This window comes from Podarcis tiliguerta, assembly GCF_965153285.1.
Source record: "Podarcis tiliguerta genome assembly, chromosome: 3".
Taxonomy (NCBI): Eukaryota; Metazoa; Chordata; class Lepidosauria; order Squamata; family Lacertidae; genus Podarcis; species Podarcis tiliguerta.
This window is the reverse complement of record NC_139536.1, coordinates 97702513-97727222: the sequence shown is the minus strand read 5'-3', so window position 1 is coordinate 97727222 and position 24710 is coordinate 97702513. Positions and strand designations below refer to the sequence as shown.

The following is a 24710-nucleotide window of genomic DNA, read 5'->3' as shown; positions in this document are numbered from 1 at the left end:
TGCCTATGAAATGGGGCTTGATACTCAGCATGAAACGGAGCAAAGTAAAGTTTAAAAAAAAAAGTGCATAAAAGCCCTAGATTGGAATCATAGGCTCACGGAGTTGGAAGGGATCCCGAGGATCATCTAGCCCAACCACCTGCAATGCAGGGATCTCACATGACATATAGCCACCCAACCTCCACTTAAAATGCGGAGCCGTTTCCACGCACGCGTTTGACAAGCCGGGCTCTGCGCTGCCAAAGGAGCAGCGCCTGCTTCCCGCAAGAAAACAGGACTGCAGTCATTCCGCAAGTTGCGCTGCCTGCCTGCCTGCCTTATCTTTTCGCAGCGCGGTCCCCCGCCCTCTTACTCCGCCGCCCAGCTCCTCCCCACGGAAGGCTTTTCGCCCTGCCTTCCGCTCAGCCACCTCGCGGGGGGATTGGGCGACGGCGGCGCCTGCAGCCCCCCTCCCCACTTTTCCATTGGCCCGGTGGGCTGATGGGCAGCTCCGGAGGCGCTTGTCCGTCAGCTGCGGAGAGGGGCGGGGAGCTATGCGCCGGCTGGAGGGTCTCGCTAAGCCGGGACCGGCCGAGGTGGACGGCGGCGCGTGGTGCGCGGAGCAGGTTGCCAAGCGGGAGCGCGCCGCGTCGAGAGCACGGCGGCCATGGGGGTGGAAGTGGAGACCATCACGCCGGGAGACGGTGCGGTGCCCCCCTCGCTGCGGGTTCGGGCTGAGGGGCGCGGGGAAGAGAGGGGCGGCAGGGCAAAGCAGCTGCAGGCGGAGCTGGGTGCCTATGGGGGAAAGGAGGGCGGTGGTGGTGGTGAAGCCTCTGGCTGCTCAGAAGAGGAGAGATTTGGTTGGGAGAAGGCGATGAGTGAACTGGAAGGGGAGTTTTTTTGGCCAGGGAGTGGTACCAAGTAGGGGTGCTCCTGGTAACGGTGGAGCAACGTCGGTTCTGGAATTGTCCAGTTGGAAGGGACCCCAGCGATCATCTAGTCCAGCCCTCTGCAATGCAGGAATCTTTTGCCCACCGTGGGACTCGAACCCACGACTCTGAGATTTAAGAGCTTCATGCTCCACTGAAGGAGCTGTTGAGGGCCAGCTCAGTGCAACGCAGGTGCGTGTTCAGGGTTTCTGGGTACCTTATTTGAGGTGCAGTGCGTCCTCCTGCTCTCCACACCCTGGTCAGTACCCTGTGGCTCTTTGGCTCTCTCCTGCCTTGGCCATCACTCTTGTCCACCTTGCCAAGCTTGTAAAGTATATTTCAGCCCAACTGCGGCTGACGAAGGGATCGGATTTCCTATCATTTCAGAGGGATATTTGAGGTCAGAGAGGGCTGAATGGGTAGGTGACTGTCTCTTTCTCTGGCTGTCTCAGGAGATTGAATCAGGCAGGATCGGAGAAAGTGGAACCTACAGGATGTTCGGAACAGGAATTTTAAAATGCAAAATGCGTGAAAAAATGCTAAATGCAAATATACATATATATATGGTGGAGGATGGGAGCGGTGTTTTCCTGCTGTCAGGTGGGGGGAAACTTGAGACTCCCTGGCTTAGAATATGGTGGAGGGTGCCTGTCCTGAGCAACATAATGAGGGAAAATGCCCAGAGGGCTCTGTGGATCGGTGGGCTGCAGTCTTCTGCTTCTTTGGCAGCAGCATCGGCAGCCACAAGCGATTAGGGATATTTAAATGGCATTTGCTGACAGCTGCATAAATCCAAGCGCAGTGAAGTAATTTAGTAACAAGAGCAAATTATAGTACGCTGCACTTCCCTGTTTAAAATGTGAGCCTCTCCATTCAGGAGAGAGACAAGGCTTCAGGCTTGCTCCTCTGTGAAAACCTGGAGAAGGCTCTTATTGAACAGACCACTGCTGCAACTGCAGAGCTAGCAAAGCAAAGAACTCCTGTTGTAACGGGGTGGGGGTGATCAGTGAATGGGAATTAGCAGGGTTTTGTGGCTGACAGTAACATGTGGAGATAGCTTTTTGCCATGAAGGAAATGTGTGCCACTTAGCCATTAGCCAGACATTGACTTTGAAGAAGTCTTCGTCGTGGGTGCAGCTTGGTTTGAGAACATACAATAGAACGATGGCAATTTAGCCCAGCTCACAGCACAGAGGAAGAATCCTGTAAAACCTCAAATGCTCTGCTCATTCTAAAATGGTACAGCGTGTTCAGCCAGCCATAACTCTTCAGTTTCACCAGATTTATAGCCCCTGTCTGGTGAATGTAATTATTGTGGACAATAGTCTACAGATTTGGGCAGGTGAATAAGTGCCCTTTTGTCTTGCCTGTGGGCTTCCCTGGGACATCTGATTGGCCACCATGCTTGACTAGATAGCTCAGTCAGTAGTGCATGAGACTCTTAATCTCAGGATTGTGGGTTCAAGTAGGGTTGCCATACCTCTGGAATTTCCTGGACATAGCCGGAATACCGCATTCGGAAACAGTGTCTGTTGCAGAAATCGCTAAAAATGTCCAGGGAAATCCGGACGCATGGCAAGTCATATTGGTAGTGTCATTGCTGATGATTTACCTGAAAAAATAGCTCCAATTTATTTATTTTTGCTCAACAACTTTGGAACTTTTTGAAATATCTTCCAGTCCTACGTTGGGCAAAATATTCCTACATTGCAGGGGACTAGATGACTCTCGGGTCTCCTTCCAACTCTAAAATTCTATTATTCTAGGTCTTTGGTCTGAATGAGCAGGACTGCTCTTTCATTCTCAAGGTAGCCGATCAAAACTAAGCTGTCTCATTTCCTACTTACAAAGTAAGTGTATCCCCTGTGGACCAGATGTTCAGCAAAAGGATTTTACAGGGGCAAAGTGGAAGGCATCATGATCCCAGTATGAGGCACATTCTAGTGCCGTTTGCCTCCCTGTGTCACTAATAACTTTGTTGAAAATGGTCCTGTGATGAAGCAAACTAGAAGCTGGCCGAAATCAAGCTTTTGGTCACTGCTCTTTGAAATCATATTTGTGGGCCTTCTTTAGGCATGGTTGTCATTTAGTTAAAAAACCACACTATTTATTTTAGACTCTCCCATGTCTGAGGCTTCATAGGGTCAGTAGTAAAGGAATGATCCCAATTGTATTGTTTAAATTGATGGTCACTGAAAATTGAAATCTGTTCCCCCTGCTTTCCAAATTGCACATATAAGCCACTCTGTGGGAGGGTGAGACCAGCATCAGCTACAGGTATGTGATTACAATGTCATCCACACTACATGACACCATCTCTGCCTCTGCACCTTTTTTTTCTTACACTGGTCAGTGTTTTTAACACAGAAAACCCAAATTATTCAATTTCCATTTTATCTTGTATTTAATGTAGGTTTCGATATGAATGAGTTTATTCTGCTTTGACTCTTTTTAAACATCCGCTTTTCTAAAAGGATGTTCAACAGCATTTTTAACGTATGCGTTTGTTCATGTTTTTAAACAGGAAGGACATTTCCAAAGAAAGGCCAGACATGTGTGGTCCATTATACAGGTAAGTTCCATTATGAATAGACTATTTTGTGTTTTCAGATTGTTATTTTCCGTTTGCAGTCCAACCATATTCATTTCTCCATACTGATTCGTGATGTCCTACATCTTTGTATAACGGCATTCAGGTTATCCAAAATGCTATTGATTTACATGAATTTGGATAATTGTTGCTCAGGTTATTTAACTAAAAGAAGTACCCTGACCCTTCTAGCTTTTCTCTCCCTCTCCCCACCCATTTCATAAAAAGGACCAGAGGTTGTAGTCTAGCTATTCATGTTGTCATCACTACAGAAAGCAAAGCAGAAGATTGATTTCTTCAGTACAGCACAAATGACTCCACTCCTGCCTTGCTGTTTTTTTACCCTTTCCTCTACTGCTCAGTACATACTGAACACTTATGATGTTATTTGTGGAGAGCAGCTAGAAAGCCTATCAGTGTTCGGGTGCAGTGGTCTTCAGCTTACTAAGAGCTGGGACTCACCTGTAATCACAACCTGAAATATGGGACTCTCTTTCAAATGACCATAGGCTACAGGGCAGACCCCAGCATTAAAAAGGGTAGAACCCAAGAATCTGGGGTGTGGTTGAGGCAGTCCGAAGAAGCAGAATGTTAAAAGAAAATCAGCATGAAGAAGTGGAGTGTCATGTTAGTGGGTAGGGCAATTTTAATGTGTGTGCCTGGGGGACGGTGTGTGTGCAGGTAGTAGCCCACAGAGATTGCAGAGCCCCCTTTGTCTGTTCCCACCTCTGTTACTGCTGCTGATAGTGTTGCAGCACTGAGTAAGAGCTGGCTTTTCTGTGAGGAGCAGCCATCATGCACATACAGCTCTTTGCACGCAAGCTCTGCATGTGTGGTTGTGAACTGTGATTGTTGCAATGGCAGAAAACAGGAAGCTGCATTGTGCTGAATGTACACCAGTGGTTTTTTTGGGAAAAGGTGCAAAATTCAAAACTGCAGGTAGATCCAGATGATGGGGGGGGGGGGAATTCTGCCATTATAATGTGGCACACAGAGAAAAGCACCCCACCTCCAGACAGTTGCTTCGCAGACAGATCTTGTGGAACGTTACTTGGCAGAAGACAATATGAAGGTGGTGAAGTTTGCTCAGTTCTGAGTTTTGCAGCCCAATTCTGCAAGGGTGTCCTTGTGAGACAACTGAAAATTACCATGTCACTAAGGGAAGAAGAGGACTTCTGTCATGTAAAGCCACTGCAAACCATATCTCGTGTTTGACAAATGTTGACATAAAGAGGAGTGTTTTTAAGCATTGCTTAAAGTTGTTAGGTTCTTAATGAAATTGGGTTTTTTTAAAGTAGGTGAGCCCCCCTCCTTCCATTTTTATATTGTGTGCCTTTAACTGCTTGTTCTTATTACCAAAATCACTGACTCAGCACAGAATGAAATTGGGATTTGGAAATGATCCATAGATTACTGTTGTATTTACTGGGTTCATTCAGAGTCAGTAAAGATTAAGAACTGTTCTCCAAAAAGGTATCTGAGTGCTGTCTCCATGCAGCAGAAGTTCTGATGATCTGGGAGGAGGTGCCTCACTTCTGACATAGCTGGAGAATAGTATGTGTGTGATGCTGAGATGTCATTACTGATGGAGTTATACAAAGACCCAACTCTTGTACTATGATCCTATAATCCTTTTTTAGCCGGCTTTTTTTCTTGATTCTGAGAACCACTGTAAAGCAAGCTAAACTTGGCTGCTGTGGCCATTAATAATTGCAATAACTGGCAGAAACTTGCAAGAAGTGGCAAAAAATAACTCTCCCTTGAGATGACTATGATGATATATTTATCACCATTCTGGTAATGGAAAGAAGGAGCAGACTAGAAGACTTCAGGCTACATGGCTACCATCCTAGAATTTCCTTAAAGTGGGGCAGGGAAACCAACCCAAAATGCAGAGATACCAATTTATTATTAACCACATATTTAAGCCACATTACTCTGAACATCTTTATAGAAATGTGGCAGCATGGGTGAATTTGTTCAGTTCCATGGTGCTTGTTACTACTTCTTTTGTGACTCATACTTTGACAGGTGAACAATTACTTGGATAAGTAAAACTCAACTTGATTTTTTGTAAATCTGCTGCCATGTTAATCCAGTGACCTTTGTATTCAGCAGCTTGCTGTGTTTATTCAGCATACTTGAGTTCACAGAAATCTTCTGGATAAATAACCTTTTTCTTCTTTCATGTTTAGGTATCTTGTGTTATTTGCCACCATTTTAATCGTAAAGTCCAATACAGGAAACTCTGTTGATGGTGATGGAGTGTGTGCTTTTCAAAAACCCTTTGGCTGTAAACACACATAACTCCATAGTAAGACACATAGGCGCAGCAGAACTTCTGAGTAGGGATGAAGTAGAAATTCATTCCATTTGAGCACACCTAAATTGTAGTCCCTGAACTCACGTAAGAACGGAAATGCTGCTGTGAAATTGCCAAGCCTGGCACTGACTTGGTACCAGACACCGAGTCCTGAAAGGATGGCTCAGACTCCACACAGGTCAAGGGTGTTGAGGAGCAGGCAGGGTCCCTTGGAAACAGTGCTAAGGGTCTCCTTGAGGGGCCTCCTGGTGGTGGGGAGCCCTGCCGAAGAGCAGAGGAAGAGGTGGAGTCACCCTCCAGAGTTCTCGAGAATGCCCAAACCAAAAGATTTGAGACAAAGAGCAGCAACATAGCATACATCTATGGACCTTGGGTTGTGAGTGCGGGTGTCTCCCTGTGAGTAAATAATCCCCAAAACTGCTTCATTGTCGGCTGCTGAGGTAAGGATGTAGTTTAGGAGTCTGTAGTATTAAAGGTCTCCCTCTTGAGCCATCCAATTGCTGGAGGAAAGGCTCTTCGTTCCTAAACCTAGTCTTCTATGATTGCTGAGCTACATGGTGCTGGGACACCCTGTGTTAACTGATCTTGGAAGGGTTGTTTCTGGATCATGTTTTGAACCTTGTGTTTGTCCCCAGTTTCTTTGCACTGCACTACACTGCACTCCCTCAATGGTATCCTTAGTGAATGCTTTGGTGAAAGACTTATATCTCCTGGCCCCCATGGGAGTGTGACAGGAATTCACATTTTTTCCTGAATTTTGCAATGCAGCTAACCAGCCAAACATTAAAAATGCCAAATCTTTATTTGACAGGAAAGGGTGCACACACAGAAAAGCATATATTACTTGATACTGTGCAAAAATAAGTGTTGTTAAAAATTCTGTGCAAAAATGTATTTACGAGGCAAAATTGCATACAAAAATGTGTGGGAGAAACGTACATCAAAATACATACAGGCGGCTACCATTTTGTGCGGGGGTTCTGTTCCCAGACCCTGTGTGCATTGGTGGAGCACACATAAGTATGCCCTACCCTGTTACACCCCAGTCTGTATATATTTTTGTCCAGAGTTTAAAAAGGATTGCTGCAAGCTGATGTGGAAATGGGACGGTGCACTTAAGATTGGAAAAAAGGAGCCACCAAGCATAGACATTGACTTTAATGGGGGGAAATTGCTCATCAATTGCAACCAATTAGGAATTGTAAGGAAGGCAACTTTATTAGAAAACGTTACTGTTTATTGATTGTGCCACCAAAAAAGAAAGTAATTGCAGACCACTGTCTGTGAATGGTTCATTATGGAAAGGCACCTTGGGCTAAATTGATTTTGTTCAAAATAGACAACTCTGGCAATATTTTGTAAGTGAGAGTACTCATTGATTGTTCACTGGCTCCTGTTGTTGTGGGTTTCTTTTCCTTGTTGTTTCTTTTCCTCCAGTTTCTGTTCTGTATTCCTGAAATAATGTAAGTTATTTCTGCACTGCATTAAGTACAGAGTAGCATGTCTTTCACTCCATAAATGTCTTCTGAGTCTAACCAAGTATCTTCTGAATATTCCAAGCAGCAACTGTGTCTCAGGCTTCCTCTCCCTCATCATAGTGTAGCAAAACTTTCCCTGTCTCAGCAATAATTTCCCCTCCCACCAATAATAGGGTAGGAAGGTAGGGAAATATGCAGCATGATAAACCATGTGGAGCAGCATCCCTGATGAGATATGAGAGGCATCCACTCACTGTATTTCCCGGAAATAGTTGAAGACATTTTTGTTTTGACAAGCTTTTCCAGCTGGATGAAAAGGGCTCTGCCTTAGGTGTTCATTTTGAATTGTTTTTCCAACCTCTCTTCAGTTGTCTTTTGTACTGTTTCTAAACTGGTTGTATGGTATGCTTGTAAATTGCTTTGAGACGCATGCAGAGCTGACCACACCCATGAGGCAAGGTGAGGTGATCACCTTGGGTGGCAGGATTCACAGTGGCAGCAGATCCAGCCTCCAAGGAATGCCTTGCCCACGGCTGCTGTCACTGCTTCAGTGTCAGCGACACCTGTGATACACTTTCTGGAGGCCAGATCTGCCTCTTCCTTGGCATCCCCCCATCAGTGCTGCCTCTAGAGCGGCCTCTTGGTGGATAGGAGGCACTCTTGGTCTTCTCCCACCCTTTCCCCCCAAAGTAGGCCTTCCCCCACTTTTCGTACCTAAAGTAGATCCTTATTCCCACTTCTTTCTTAGTGTAGATCTTTATTACCGCCTTGTTCCTGATGTAGATCATCACTCATTCCTTCTTCCCTGGTGGAGGGAAGCATTTTGTGGTCTTGAACCAGCCCTGGATGTATATATGTGTGAGTGAGCCATGTTATTGAGCTTCTGCAACTGTAAGCATGATTGTGCCTGAATCAACTACCAAGAAACTAATTTCTTTGGTGAAGATTAGGTCTAGTTGTCTTCTATGGAAGGTGAAGGCTGAAGTTTTTCTCATAGGGCCAAACCCTACCATGAGGTAGAGTGGAGTAGCTACTCAGGCAGCTCATTTTAGGTGTCATGAAGGTACAGGTTCAGTCAAGGTTAGAGAGACGTGGAGGGGACAGGGTAGTGATCCATAAAAGTTTTATCATTCTCCCCAGGTGGTCAGTCCATCTGGGAACTGGATGGGAGGGTTTATATGTGGTGTTGGGAGGCAAGTCTTGTTGGTATACTGTCCTCCCTACTGCCCAACCACCTCCCTGACTAAGCTGTCTGAAGTAATCTGGTGAGGAGTTGGAGAATATCCCGACTTTAGTTCTGCAGGTGTGCCTGGAAGAAGTGTATTATCAAGATCCTTTCCGGTTTGGATGCTGAATCAGCCTTAGTCACCCTTATAAATGACCTTCAAATGGAGTAAAACAGGGTAGTGTGAACCTATTAGTTTTCCTAGACATCTCAGTGGTTTTTGACACCATTGACCATAGTGTTTTTCTGGAGCAACACAAGGAGGTGGAAACTGGAGGTAACGTATCACTGTAGTTCTGCTGCTACCCATAGGATTGCTACCAGAAAGTAGTAATCAGAGGTTGTTGCTCAGTTCAGTGGCTCTGGACTCTGATGTCTCACAAGTGTCTGTTCTGTCTCCTGAGCTATTTAAAATCTACATGAAACCGTCGGGAGCTGTCACCTGGGGATTTGGAACACAGTGTCACCCATGTGCTGATGACACACAGCTTTATCTCCATTCCATCACAATCAGGAGGGACCATGAAGGTGTTTCACAGGTGTCTGGAAGCAGTGAAGGGCTGATCGGGGCCAATTAATTATGGCTGAATCCCAATAAGGCAGAAGCGCTGTGGGTGGGTGATTCCCATGTCCAGCAATTAGGTGTGCAACCTGTTCTGGAAGGTTTGCAGCTCCCCACTGAAGAAACAAGTACTTCTGGATTCCAACTTGTCAGTAGGGTCTCAAGTGACTTCTGTAACTAGGAGTGCTTATGCCTAATTTAAGCTGATTCTCCAGCTACTGTGATAGCTCAGTTGCTCATGCTCTGGTGAGCTCCCATCTTGGCTACTGGCTATATGTAGGGCTGCCCTTGAAGAGGGCCCAGAGGCTGCAGCTCTTGCAGATGATAAGTGGGGCAACCCAGTGGAACCTGTGTCACCAGTCCTGAAAGCTGCACTGGCTGCCAGTGAGGACCAATTCAGAGTGTTAGTACTAGTAGACAAAGCCCTAAAGAGCTTGGAACCTACATAAAAAGAGTGCCTTCCCCAGCATCAACCATCTTGGACGCTTGCACTACCGGCAGCTGCCTGGCAGGCATTGACCTGTAACACAGCCTTTTCGGTGGCAGTTCTCCATTTGTGGAGTGCCTTTTCCAGTGACATGTGTCTCATTATTGACTTTCAGGAGAAATTTAAAAACATTCTTGTTTACCCAGGCATTTGATGGCTAAAGTACACCCTTCCTGGGCACTCTGGGATAACTGTTATCATCATCATCATCATCATCATCATCAATATATTTGTGACTCTGGGCTCTTTCAGGAGGAAGGGTAGGATAGAAATTGAATAAACGAACGAATGAATGAATAAGAGTTGTGTTTTTATTCCTGAAATGTGGGATTTTCTACCACTGGTGCCAAATGACTTGGCAAGCCTTTGGTGCTGTGCCCCTCGAGCTGGCGGGTGGGGGGGCGAGGAGAGAAGCAGCACATGCCATTACATCCCAGGCAGCAAAATGTCTGGGGCCAGCCCTGCACCAACTGTGTTTGGTTTGATTAACCACATCACATCCAAGTTCTATTTTAGACCTGGATACTGTATCAGACATTGTAAGTGCGAAAGACAGTGTTAAGCAATCAGTCCTGATGCTGCTGTAACATTTGAGATACCGGGGGCGAGCTGTGGATAAGGTTGCAACGTTGTCAGGGTGGCTTGAACAGCAGCATGCGAGGCACAGTTCAGCGGCTGCCGATTCCCCTTTCGTTACGTCTCCTTGCCGCGTAAAACTGTACCTGCCGGATTTCTGCCTGTCTGTGCAGCTGTTTCAGTGTACAGGAACCCTGCCAGAAGACAGAAGGCCTCTCTAGCTGTGGAGCTGGCAGCTGTCCCTTATGCTCTTTCCATCGGGGCAGCCTATGTGTGAAAAATATATCACAGCGTGAAATGTATCTATGTGTGATTGGAAATAAGTCACAGAGGTGATAACATGTGAATAATTACTGGTGCGATTAAGTATCTCCTGGTGCATCAATCTGTCTCTCATCCTGAAGAGCTAGCATGGACAGCTGCTAATATGGCACACAGAAGTACTGAGTCAGTAGAACAAGGGAAGTTAATACTGGCCAACAGGAATGAGACAGAATCGTTCTGATCCTGCCGTCATTTTCACTTTCTTTTTTTTTAATAAAAAAATATAATTTTTATTCAGTTTACAAATAAGACAAATTAATACAATTCAAACAATTTATAAAACCATTCTCTCATTTTTGACTTCCCTCAACTTGGCTGGTACTCCTTCCCTTCTCAATTTTCCACACATTTCTTGGTTCATATCTACTTCTTAAATTAAATCTGCTTTCAATCCATAATTTTAACTTTCATTTTTACAAAGCTTCTCTGAACGTTACAAGCATTATTTGTTTTTCACTTAAATTATGCATATATTCTGAGAATTTTTCCCATTCTTCAATAAATCTCTGATCTCGTCAATTCCTAATTCTTCCTGTCATTCTATCCAGTTCTGCAAAATCCATCATTTTCATCGTCATTTTCACTTTCTTAGCTGTGTTTGGGGTTGGGGAATTTAAAAAAATAATGAATGGGACATTTTTTTGTTTCTGAGCATGGACAATCAACATGGCAGATAGTGGAAATTATTCATTGCCATTTTTTCTGTGACCAGAGTTTCCCAAAGATAGGTTTCGAGCTGTTGTTGGACTACAACTCCCATCATCCCTGGCTAGCGGGACCAGTGGTTGGAGATGATGGGAATTGTAGACCAAAAGCAGCTGGAGACCCAGGTTTGGGGAACCCTGGATTAAACAAACAATAAGAAGGAATAGGCTTTATTGTCCTTCTGTCTATGGTGTGGTGTAGTGGTTAGAATGATGGATTGTGGGAGCTGGGAGTCCTGGGGTGATCCCCCCCCCCTTCTGATCCATTAAGCTCACTGAATGATCCTGGGCCAGTAACTTAAAAAAAAAAATCCAAATTTTTTTATTGATTTTCAGGTAAATACAAGAACAACATATAGCTGCAGTAACTTGTCCAGTATTACATTCTTTTAAGTTTGATATGCAGTACTCAAGCAATACGTTTATTTATGCATTGTCCATTCAAGTATCCTCTCCACAGAGATTTTTGTAGTAACTTTCAACCTAACCTACCTGACTGGGTTTTGTTGTGAGGAGGATAAAATGGGTGGGTGGGGATTGTGTTCCTATATAACCAGTTTTGAAAAGCAATGTTGTATTTTTAGTGGGAATCATATTTTGCATGGACCTCCGAGGCGGTTCCTTGTATTTGATGCTGTGCTTTGCTGAAGAACAATGTATTACATAATATGTCTTCAGGGTTTTTGCAGTTTTAAAGGTAGCTAGTGCTTTTATGGAATTTGTGGTCACCATGCATTTCTCATGGTGCAGAAACTGAGCAAAATTCTGTGTCGGCTAAGCTTATCTTGCAATACTTGTATATGTATATTAGGAATGAATGTATATATTAGGGTCCTGTGAAACACATATTTTTATACAGTGGTACCTCGGGTTAAGTACTTAATTCGTTCTGGAGGTCCGTTCTTAACCTGAAACTGTTCTTAACCTGAAGCACCACTTTAGCTAATAGGGCCTCCTGCTGCTGCCGCGCTGCTGGAGCATGATTTCTGTTCTCATTCTGAAGCAAAGTTCTTAACCCGAGGTAATATTTCTAGGTTAGCAGAGTCTGGAACTTGAAGTGTATGTAACCCAAGGTACCACTGTATTGCTTTTAGCATCATAATAACCAGCATTCTGCATTCTTGCAGTATAGTTATCCTTGAGTTGCTTTAATCCAGTGCTTTTTCTGGGTGCACTCAAGGGTATGCACTACCCACACCTTTTTTTTCTGGAAGAAAAGCACTGCTTCAACCCTTTTGCAACACACCACCTCTTGTTGAATCCCCCTCTTTAATATTTTGTTTTTAATCCCCTGTTTTTACAGCAGCATTACATGACCAGCTTGTTAAAAGTGTGATCTTAGCTCCCATCTCCACTAATTTAAACGTGTTGTCGTCATTTAAAACTGGCACCTGCTGATTTGACATATTTCTCTGTTTTAAAAGTTGCAATCCTAATTTTGTGCATGTGTTGTTGTTGTTTTAATAAGTTTTAATAAGTGGCATTTATTGCTGTTTGTGTGGGATGCAGGTGGTGCTGTGGTCTAAACCACAGAGCCTAGGGCTTGCCGATCAGAAGGTAGGCGGTTCGAATCCCCACGACCAGGTGAGCTCCCGTTGCTCAGTCCCTGCTCCTGCCAGCCTAGCAGTTCGAAAGCACGTCAAAGTGCAAGTAAAAAAAATGGTTTGCTTTGGTTTTTACAGCTCTGACTTCACCCTTCCTATGGAAGTGCTTGCGTTCCTACAATATGTACAGTATGAACATGTTGCTATTAATATATCCCTTGTGGCAAGGGGTGGCCTGGGCAGAACAGCATGTGTGAAAAGAGATCTTGTGCTAGGAGGTGACATGAATTTTGGATTGAGTCATTCTTCCCCATCTGTCGGGGCTCCCTGTGCAGACACTCCCCGCGGGTTGAGGTAAGCCAACATGGGTCACAACTAGGCTCTCGAATGGTGCTCTTGTTTATATTAAGCCCCAGCATGACTTCCCACCTTCTGGTCTCATCCCACTTTAGTTCTGTAAATATTTTTGCTGCTCATATCTATTGTTGGCACAGAGACACCAGCTGAAAGTTCTCTTAAGCCTTTCATTGCATATATGGCTCTGTGCCAGTGAAAGCTAGACCTAAGCATCTTGGCCTCTTTCACTGCCTGGGGCAGATTCTCCCCTACCCCATCCCCAGTAATAACTGATGTTTTTTCTTTAAGCTAGGCAGGAATTTCCACAAGGCAGGCTTTTCCACTGCTGTAAACCAGAGAGTACTTTGTTTTCTGCCATTTTAGCACACGCCATCCTGTCTTTCTTGTCAGAGTCCCCCCGCCCTGCTCCAGCATGCCTCTTCAGCTAATCCATACAGGATGCACATTTCTGTCGTGGTGCTGCTGATTGTCTTCAACAGCCATGCCAAGTTTCCCAGCATGAAGTGGCTGCTGTTTAAATATTTATCTGCCATTTAGTTGGCAGGTGGCATTTCAGAGTTCTGTGGTTACACCTCCCCCCCCCCTTTCCGAATCAAGCAAAGCTTGAAATGATGATTTGCACATGAGCTGAAATTGTGTATAATTTAGACGCACCAGGAAGGGTGGCAGCTGCGATAGAGATTGCTAATTGAGAATTATAAGAGTAGCTCTGATCCATAGATTTAACATCTTCATGTCAAGTCTAGAATATTTTTGTGAATGAGACAAATGCAACACAACACCTTCTGCTTGTGAATTTCTGGATTGAATGTCACCCCCAAATGTGAATCAATTATTATAAGAAAATTAGTATTTCACTACCCACAGTGTGTACTATTGTTGTCTTCTCCCGCAAATGTGTATGCAGCCATTTTGGGAAGCCTAGTCATTTGAAAATGTCTTTGTATTCCTGTTGTCTTCAGGAAGCTGCCAGTCTTCTAATGTAGCATTGGTGTTATTATGAAGCAGAAGTTGTATTGGTGATCTATCAGTTGATGACATTCAAGCAGCCTCTGAATAGACTCGCCCAGTAAGGGCCAGCATTGACCCATGACCGCCTAACAGTAATCCTATGGTTCATTCCTTCTCTTAACCAGGCCAGCAGCATAACCCGAAGATATTTTACTGAAGCTAAGCAGGTTTGGGTCTGTTCAGTGCCTGGATGAAATTGCCCAGTCAACCTTTGAGTGACACCTTTAGCTCCCCATTCAAACCAATGCAAGCAGTATTCCCTATTAGCAGTCAGCCTTTGAGTGACACCTTTAGCTCCCCATTCAAACCAATGCAAGCAGTATTCCCTATTAGCAAGCCGAAAAGACAATGGTAACTCCTTACACAAAACCCTTGTCTCATTCTTGGGTAAACCGTTGTCTGTGAAAAGGATGCAATTCACAGTGTTGAGAGATCCAGTCACAGATCTCCCACACAACATGCTTTCTTCTTCCTGTGTGAATTGAATCAAAGCAATTGTTTCATTAACAAATGGGGGGGGGGGTATTTTCTTTCCCAATGCTTGCTTGTGAAAGGATAGCTCTGGAAATGGCTATATATATCTTGGGGTAACTTTACTACTTCACAAGTTTGTATGGAGGTCTGATCTTCCTTGGGGTGAGAAGTAAGATACAAAAGTGATAAGTTTGGCTCCCCTTTGCCTCCCTCCTGCCTTCCTAATGTCCAGCACCTCCTCCCCTTGTGAGCTTGCTAACCTCAGGATAGCATGCTTGTCTGTGTTATCTTGTCAGATAGTTAGGGGGATTGGAAGCCCTCATCAGGTCCATGAGTATGTGTGGTGAAATTGCTATATACCCACCCAGAGATTGCATTAAAGCTAGGAAACAATAGACCACCTAGGACTCTGATACGTGGCTTTGACTGACATTATTATCTAGAGAAATGGAAAAGACTGAACTTTCTAATTTTGACAGGTTCAAATAAAAGTGTAGCTCCTTCTTCAAAAGTTTTTGCATATTTGCAAAACATGGTCCATAACATCATGTTTTCTGGCAGTGCAGATTAGGATTTCCTGAAACCCTAAAGTGTGTGTCTTGCATGGCTTTGTAACTGTCTCCTACACGTCTAGGAATCCATTAGACAAATAAATAAATAACCGAGCAGCAGCTGCTTATAACCACAAAAATGAAAATACAGATTGCAGCAAGGCAAAATGTCGCAAGGGTTAAATCACATTTCTGAATCATGCCACAAGCAGTATTCAGTAACAATAACTCATACCTCACATTAATATAGTCCTGAGTTTTCAAAACATTCTCCATACATTATCTCAATATTTCTTACAACAACATTTTCAGGTAGCATCATATTATCCCCTTCTTGCAGAAGACAGTAGGGGCTATGGCTTAGATACCATGGTTTACCTGAGACCCCTGGGTGACTTGATTGTGACTAAACTCTTTCCCAGATTGTGCTTTTTAGGCAGTTATGTTGCACCAGTGCTTAAGGTGAAATAGCCTCATAATTTGCTTAACCACTAAACTACCACTCTGTGCTCACGCTGCAATAGAAGGTGTCATCCATTTAACTGGTCTCATCAGCTGTGCATAGAACATGTGCATTTTAAAGTGCCCAGTTGCTTGTTCGCTGTGTACAACAAATCAAGACTGTCGGTCAACCACTTTTGTTGATACGTTAAATGGATATCAGACTAGAGGACTATCAGTCCAGCTGGTTATTGGTATTGTTTTCTGCATGTGGTCTAGAGAGAACTGGAGGCTGTCATAGTCTGGGAGGATCAATAAAATACTGTTACTATTATTGTGGGTTTGATTGCAGACGTGGTACTCAGGCCTGATTTGCCCAGACAAACCTGCTGTAAAAGAGCATCTCAGCTTTGTTGATCAGACTGTAGGCATTATCAGTGTCAAGAGAAAAGATGGCAGCTCCCTCCATTGTCACCATACTCGCATCCTCTTCCCAGCCCCAACCCAATGGCCTCACAGATGAGTGAGCAAAGGGCAAGTTGGCAGGTGAAATAACAAATACTTTCCCTTTAAAATCTGGTATTGCCTTTCAACTATCTCAGTTTTCAGCTCATTGCTATGTGGCTTATTCATGGTGCTTGATTCAACATTCCCTGTTCAGGGAAGTTTTTTATGTGTGATATTTTAGTGTATTTTTGGTTTCTGTGGAAGCTGCCCAGAGTGGCTGGGGAAACCCAGCCAGATGGGCGGGGTACAAATAAATTATTATTATTATTATTATTATTATATTATTATTAACATAGTGGTCAAAGGAACTTTACTTCTCTGCCACAACTTGTCATTTCATGGCAGCTATGCATGAACAAAGCAGTGTCACATATAGTTAAATAGGCCTGTCCCTGATTCAGTATGGGAGGGGAGTGTGACTGAGTTAAACTCCCCCTGCCCCAACAAGGGATCAGCACCATCACTAAAATTTAAATGGGAGCCGTGTGCAGGGTGGGTAGGACTTCCTAGTCCTTGCACGATCAGTTCTGGCCAGGGATATGGAGGTGTCAACACGGCCATCTTTATATAGCAGGCAGAGGTTCTGATGCACCCATTCACGTTTTAAAAGCCCATGCGAAAGAAGGGCTCTGGAGCTGTGTGTTAACTTTGCCCATTGTTGATGCGTTCTCTGGCTGTGTTGCCCACTAGGCATTCAGCCAATGTGAGAAGTGACCCAAAGTAAGCAGCTACCAATGTGTGTGCAATGTGTTCCCTTCCATGTGAGAGAACCCAGAATCCCCTTACCTTGAGGACTCCATGCAAAAATGTAGGCATGTCTATAGGGCTCCTCTTCTCCCTAGCTGAATGCACATTGAGCAGAATGGGCAGTGGGGGGCATGACTCTTCAGACTTCTCACATGTGTTGTTGACATGCTAGGGGTTTCTTTGAACTCCTCCTCCTCTATATGATCAGTTTCTGGTTTTACATGTCTCCTGATTTTTCGTAATCCAGCTTGATCTCCCCCCCAAATGGGGAAAATAATGTATAAAAACAATTTAAGTCAAGGTTTGTGTGGTCTGTCAAATGTGTCCTGTTTCTTGGGCTAAATGCAGGAATACAGTGGTACCCCGCAAGGCGAATGCCTCGCAAGACGGAAAACCCGCTAGACAAAAGGGTTTTCCGTTTTTCGATGCACTTCGCAGGACGAATTTCCCTATGGGCTTGCTTCTCAAGACAAAAATGTCTTGCGAGTCTTGAGATTTTTTTTCGCTCCGCACCCCCTTTTTCTAAGCCGCTAAACTGCTAATAGCCTTTTAGCAGCTAATCCGCTAATCCCTTAAGCCTTTAATAGCCGCTAATAGCTGCTAAACCGCTAATAGCGCTAATCCGCTAAGCCGCTAGTAGGGTTGCTTCGCAAGACGAAAAAACCGCTAGACGAAGAGACTCGCAGAACAAATTAATTTTGTCTTGCGAGGCACCACTGTATTTCAAAGAAAGCATGCCTGAGTCTTCCTGGGATGCTTGGCAACATGTTGTCATCAGAACGAGACCTGCAACCTCTCTCTTATTTCTTCTCCCCCTGCCTCACTTATTTGCTTGGGGTAGTGGGACGTTCACAGTTTATGTTTACATTTACTGCTTATATTAAATCTTCTTACCAACGATACTAGCACACAATAATCCATTCTAAGTATGACTGTGAATGTGTGACAATGCACACACATATCCTTCCCTTTTGCTATGTTGTTAATTTCTAATATTCTTATAATGACCGGTAAATTGCAATTTATAATCATATTTCTTTGACTGTAACTTAGTGGCTGATAAGTGATCATTATAAAGATTGGGTTGGATTGTTTATGTGTATATGAACACAACTGAGGAGAGTAAAATCTCTTTTTCAGCAAATAAAGGGCAGGTGATATCAAATGGACTGAAAACGCAGCAATGTTAAACATATTTTGACCATCCTAGCGAAATATTTGAAACCCTGTTCTGTAAAGCGAGCTCTGCCGCCACCCAATTTCATCATATTCCCTTTTCAGCGCCTAAATGTCCCAAGCCTCTCATAATGTTAATTACAGACACATTATCCAGTGCTGCAGGATCGCTGGTTGATGTCTCTGAAGCAAAGTTGTCAAAGCAGCCAAAGGCACAGGCTCAATGTAAAGTCCCTACGTGCTGCATGGATCAAAAGAGGACATGAGCAGGAGCATTTAACTTGCAAGCCTTGCAAAAACTTGCACTCGGTGACTGTCTGTGCTGGAGATGACAAGCAACTCAGAAGCCGAAGCCATATTGGGTTGTTAAAATGCTGATTGGCTCTCAGCAAGGACTATTAATAGCAAGTGGCAGAATAGTCATTCCCAAAATCACAACCGACAATGTATTCTTATTGCAATTGAGATTTGCAAAAATGAGAATCTTACCTGGAAACAGCATGAGTGAATAACTTCCCCTGACCAGGTAAAGCACGTACTCACTGTATTCAGAATAGAAGCAAAAAGGTCTGTGTTCCTACATTCCTTTAGACTGTGGTTCAAAACAGCTGCAGCTATATTTGGATTTTTGGCAGATGTTCATTCTGTCTCTTTGCAGATTAATTTTTTTCCCAAGTATCCTTGAGATTTGAGTTTCTGGGATGAGTCAGCATGTCACCAGTGCAGCTGTATCTGGTACAGTTAAGCATCTCAGCCTTAATTGAGGTGTGACTGCCCTTCAGCCATATTATCAGTAGACAGTATTAGCTAAGGAATTAGTCATATGCTGAGCAAGATGTGATGGGGGGGGGGGCTGCTGTGTTTGATATTAAGCATGCTCCATTCACTTACAAGGAAGGGATGTGTGGATGAGTGGAGTGGAGTGGAAATTTTCCTGCCTTACTACTTCACATTCTGTCACCCCAGATGCTTTTTTCCTAGGCCAGCTCAAGTCTAGCATTGGAACCATGTTTGAGAAAAGGTTTATTGAATGACATTAGCCAGGAAGGTCAGATGAGGGAGTGTTTGGCTCCCTCAGCCACAGATCTCTTTCAAAGTAGAATGGACCAGTAAGGTGTCATGGTTCAAGTGTTGGACTAGGGCCTGGGAGACCAGGATTCAAATTCCTGCTAGGCCATAAAGCTCACTGGGTGACGCAGTGGTAGTCTGGTAATCACAGTCTCGCCCTAAACTAACTTTTAGTTTTAACTAACATTTTGTCATGTTTCCACCGGTTTCTCTTGCACATTTCTTTTGTTTCTAGTGATGCTGAGTGTGGTCGCACTGGCCTTTAGTAGAAAAAGTTTATACATTACGCAGCTGTCCACTGAAGTTTCTAGGCTTTGTTTCAACCTGCATAATGCAAGGTCAGACTTTACAGAGTGTATTCTGGCTTGCCAATTTCTATTTGTTCTTGATTTCAGGAACATACTGCTATTTGAAAGGGAAACATACTGGTATTGCTGTGCAATCAATTTGATTAAAATGTACGCACACGTTAGTTTAGAACAAAGGCAAGCAAGGGAGGGACATGACAGCAGTCTATAAAATTATTATTTATCATTGTTTTCTCCCTTGGCTGACGCCTAGAATTTTAACTCTTTTCACATTAGAAAGTCCATCATGGCTGCCAAGCGTTTTGGCATAAATATACAAAATTCATATTCCAGTATTTAAAAAAATTAAAAGCCTCTGTTGTTTTATTGGTAGTAGTAATATTGGCAACTTGTTTTTTGTTTACTTATTTGCTTGTGTCATCTTTTCTCTTGAATATATAAAGTGCAGCTTGTTTGTCTGTAAGCAGATAGTCTTGTGTCGGCTGCCCTAGTTGCCAATTTGTCTGGATGATTCTGGATGATTCGCAGGCCAACAGCATTGCTGGGAGGGTTACGCAGTTGTAAGAAATTGGTCACTCATTCATAGTCTGGAATTTGAAGGATAAATGCAGTCCTGTTATAGTGCAGCTGGAAGTGTCTTGCAGCAGACCAGAACCAAGGGAGCAAAATACTGCTTTTTAGTGTCCAGCATTAGGTGACCCAAGGCTTGGTAGTGACCTCTAGGCCTGAATTACCACCACCCAGATAACTACAGTAACAAACCACTGTCATGGGGATATTGCAGTTAATTCTTAGAGGCCTCCGTATGTGGGTTTCCTAGCCTAGCCTTTAAAGACCAGCAGAGCATACCTGTTTTGTTCAGACTTTGGCAGCCGTTTTTCAAATGTGCCACCAACTCAAAAACTCAGCAGGCTTGACTGGAACAGGAGCTGTTTTTGTGTTCTGGCAGGAATGCTACAGAACGGAAAGAAGTTTGATTCCTCCCGAGATCGAAACAAGCCTTTCAGGTTCAAGATCGGCAGGCAAGAGGTCATTAAAGGATTTGAGGAAGGTACTGCACAGGTATGCAGGATTATGCTGATGCTCTTTTCAGAACCGATAGAACAAGTACAATAATGAGGGGTTAACATCCTAGGAAAGGTGGGAAGAGTGTCATATTTATAGTCTCGGAGCGGAGCGTAATGTGCATGGACTTGTATGCTGCTTTGAATATAAACAGCATTCAGCAGAATATGGCTGCAATCCTATGTACACGCTTACCTGATAGGAAGTCCAGTTTAACTCAGTGGGATTTGATTCTGAGTAGACATGCCTAGGATTTCCCTTTAAAGTTTTGGAACCCAGGGGCATTACTCCAGCACTTCCTGCTTCAGCCTGTTGGAGCATCAATTGGCTATGTTCCCGCTATCACCATGAATTCAGCAGAGATCAACTTTTGCTGCACATCTGAAAATGCTCCAGAACCTACATTTGCAGTAATTTAAGGAATGAATCAAATAGCACCTTTTAAAATTAATCAACCAGTGATTTAGGTTCGCAGTGGTGCATCGTAAATCCAGTCTAAGCAACATGCTTGGCAACTGCCTTCTTGCAGGCTCAGTCAGCTGGGAGTCCATACAGCCAATGTGAATAGGCCTTAAACATCCTGGGCAAAGTCTGAATTTAGTGCAGTGAATTTGATCATGACTGTATCTTCCTCAGGTGTATGATCAACTGAGTGCCTCTGCAGCTGCTTCTGCTCTTCCTGGAGCAGAGCTTTACCTTTTAGATTCCCGAAGCTGCTATATTACCAAATATACAACCTCCAGGTGGAGCGTGGCAGAGAAAATTATTCAGCATGTGTGAGGAATACCTTACTTTTAAGATGGCATTTTTCCACCCTCATACGTGTTTTACTCAGAGGTTCATTCTATTATGTTCAGTAATGCTTACACCAATGAATTTGTTTCTAGAAGTGCAGTTTCTGCCATCCTAAGACATCCAACCTCTCATTGATATCCTGCAATTACTGTATTTTTCGCTCTATAAGACGCACCAGACCACAAGACGCACCTAGTTTTTGGAGGAGGAAAACAAGAAAAAAAAATTCTGAATCTTAGAAGCCAGAACAGCAAGAGGGATCGCTGCGCAGTGAAAGCAGCAATCCCTCTTGCTGTTCTGGCTTCTGGGATAGCTGTGCAGCCTGCATTCGCTCCATAAGATGCACACACATTTCCCCTTACTTTTTAGGAGGGAAAAAGTGAGTCTTATAGAGCAAAAAATACGGTAATTGCTTGCCTTGGTCAAGTGTCTGTTGGCTCCACCTAGTGGATTGTTGCATTGGGAATTACTGTGATGCCATTAATATATTATTTCCACCTGTTGGCAGATTGGCCAAAGTACCATTCTGCATAGCACTACTGCAAATTCCTGCATTCTTCTGGTGGTGTTTGGTTGCTAGATGGCAAGCATGGGGAACCTTTGGCTCTCCAGAGGTTGTTGGACTCCATTTCCTAGCAGCCCAGTAGTCAGGGATGATGGGACTTGTAGTCCAACAACACCTAGAGAGCCACAGGTTAGTCGCCCCTCCTGCATGGTATCTTGACCCCTATTACTTAAAAGATGGCGATGATGACCTGTGACTTCCTCACTGGAACCACTCTTTTTTAACATTCAGCACATCTTGAAATGCTTGCGTTGCTGACATGTTCTGATGTTTTCTTTTGCTTCTCGTTTTCTCTCTCCCATTTGCTCTCGTTTTAAAAAAATGCCAGATGAGCCTTGGACAAAGAGCAAAGTTGACCTGTACACCTGACATGGCGTATGGACCCATGGGGCATCCTGGAGTCATCCCTCCCAACGCTACTCTGCTTTTTGACGTGGAGCTACTTAGGATAGAGTAAAGAGGGGCAACTGACTGAAAGCACCTGCTGATAACCACCCTTCTTTCCCCTTCCTCTGAATGGGAGGCATCTTCACTAGAATTTCCATCGTTTTCACTCAAGCTCTCATGCCTACCATGCCTCGTCTGAGGGTTGTTTTCCCCACTTCTTTCCCCCTTTTTTTACTGTTATTAGTGTTGGAATTTGTCCCCAATTAGATGCTTCTTTGCTGTAGAGACAGGAAAAAAAGATGGCTGTTACATCTGAGTTGTACATTTTATTTTAATTTGCATGTGAAGCTCCAAAATTGTGATTGAAACTATATATAATATATAAATATATATATATATATAAACCTATAAATATATAGAGTTTACTTACTGAAAAACCACTGCCTTATACACTTAAAGAAAAACACACACAAGGGTGCTCAGAAATCCAGTGTACATTTCGTACACGAGTGGGCATTAGCCAAACCAAGTTACCTGCGCTGCCACTTTTCCCTCAGTTTGTATGTTCTGCTTGCTGCTGTTTTAAAGAAAACATCTCACGTGATAACTTTCCAAGAAGAAAAATAAAATCTTGATACTTTATGGATTTCTTTGCTTTCTTGTTTTTTTAAGCAGTTAAAAAACTTAAGCGCAAGAATTCTTTCTCACTCCACTGCTAATATTGCTCCAGTTTTTGAATAATCGGATCTAATAACCAAAATTTTACTATAGACACATAGACAGCTTCCTTCTACTGATCCAGACCATTGGTCTATCTGAATATTGTCTACACTGACTGGCAGTGCCTTGTACCGTTGAGCTACAATTCCTCCCATATGAATTTATATCTCTGCTCTTTTTTTTGGAACTCATATGCCATACAAGCCCAGCTAGGCAATCTGTAAGTGATGGAACCCATTCAGGCTGACCAAAATGATACCCGCTTAGCTTTCACACTTGAGGTTAGTAGAAACACAGAAGCTAGAGTGAAATCAATGTGCAGGATTTGGGGCGGGTTTTTTCTCTTGGAAAATTAAAATACAAGCACCTTAACATGGGAGCGGTAAATCTTAAAAACCACCTGATCTTTTATATCCTGGCCTGATCACAAAGATCTTGTGGAGGGAGTCTGTGTTGTAGAATTATGTCAGTGTAATTTTCAAATACGGGAATTCTGTTTCCTTCCATTATTAACATAAAAGCATTTTAGAAGGATAAGCTACTTTCTGGGCACAATTTCTGGTGTAGCCTAAAAAAAAAAAAAGAGCTTAAATTCAACTGCATCAACAGAAGTGTACAAGGACATTAATACCTTGGCAAGCCACCTTTTCCCCCATTCCTTTTAAGTTGGTCTCATTCCTTGTATTCTGTTGCATCACAAGGAAAATATTGAAGAGATTTCATCCAAATAACCCTCTAGGCACTTGCTTTCCATATCCTTGTGCGGAAAGCAAAAACTGTTTACTTTGTGTGCACACAGAGAAACAGGGCTCCTAAAATAAGCTCTAGAAGAGCAATCTGTGAATCTCCTCTGTCAATGAAACCCCAAAGACGCTGCTTTGCTGAGTAATCAGCACTAAGAACAGTTGGTTTTATATTCTCAGAGCCAAAGAAACATTAAAATCTGAATAAACACATAGTAACAGAAATTAAAAGGAAAATGGCATACTATTTTTATTTGTCAAATGAACAAAGTTAAAACTTAATTTTAAAGTTATGACTGTCACTTAGAAGAGCAAGCAATATTAACAGCAAAACGAAAAGCCAGACCAGAAAAACATTGTCAAAAAAAAATTGACACTGTCTCTGGATGGACACAATTAAGCCTAGAACTTCTTTCATCTTTTGAAGAGCTTCACTGTAGAGATGAGTTTGTCGTTTTAGTTGTCCTTGCAGATGAACTATGGATTCAAAACCCAAGATAGTAGGACAGGCGGCCAGGCAAATAGACCACTGCAGCAAATGCCAAATGAACTCTGCTATTCTTTGTAACAAAGCTCTTTAAAATACATCTTGGAGCCAGTTCACTACCCTAATTGCATCAGACATTATTAAGCTGAATTTTTCCCTAAGGTTAGATGAACACTAGGCATAGTATCTCATTTGCAAACCTCATTCCCTACTTGCAGCTCTTTTCTAAAGTATATCTTCATGCCACTGAAAAAGACAAATTGTGAAAATACATTTATGAAACCAAAACACAAAGTAAGTGTACTTTTCTAACAGATTAAATACAGAATTTTATCCTGGAATGTTTTACATGTTCTCACAACTGTAATGATTATATTGATTAAATATTCCAAAAGCCTTTTTATAAGGCTCTGAGCTGTAGGAGATTTCTACAAAAGTGTACCAAATTCTATGGCTAACCTTAATTTCAAAGGCAGGGCAGTCACGAGTCTTTCCAAAACTGGGATTATAAAGCTATATTTGCACTAAATCTAGCATCCCAAAATGTCCTTGCTCCAAACTAATCATGCACATTTTTGGGGGCACTT

The 24710-nt window shown here is 43.2% G+C and overlaps 1 protein-coding gene across 7 annotated transcripts in view; it reads left to right on the top strand.

Moving 5' to 3' along the window:
- Nucleotides 1–22815, top strand: part of FKBP1B (FKBP prolyl isomerase 1B) — a 49048-nt gene extending 26233 nt beyond the window's left edge. For 4 of the 7 annotated variants that reach the window (XM_083431885.1, XM_083431884.1, XM_083431883.1 and 1 more), the window contains exons 3-6: nt 3433–3480; nt 19289–19391; nt 20311–20423; nt 22115–22815. In XM_083431885.1, coding sequence (XP_083288011.1) covers nt 19385–19391; nt 20311–20423; nt 22115–22243 — 249 coding nt within the window. In that variant the 5' untranslated portion in view covers nt 3433–3480; nt 19289–19384 and the 3' untranslated portion in view covers nt 22244–22815. Of the gene's footprint in view, nt 1–383; nt 684–3432; nt 3481–19288; nt 19392–20310; nt 20424–22114 lie in introns of those variants that run through there. The other 3 variants (XM_083431882.1, XM_083431887.1, XM_083431888.1) reach the window with 3 other exon arrangements.
- Nucleotides 22816–24710: the final 1895 nt, after the last annotated feature.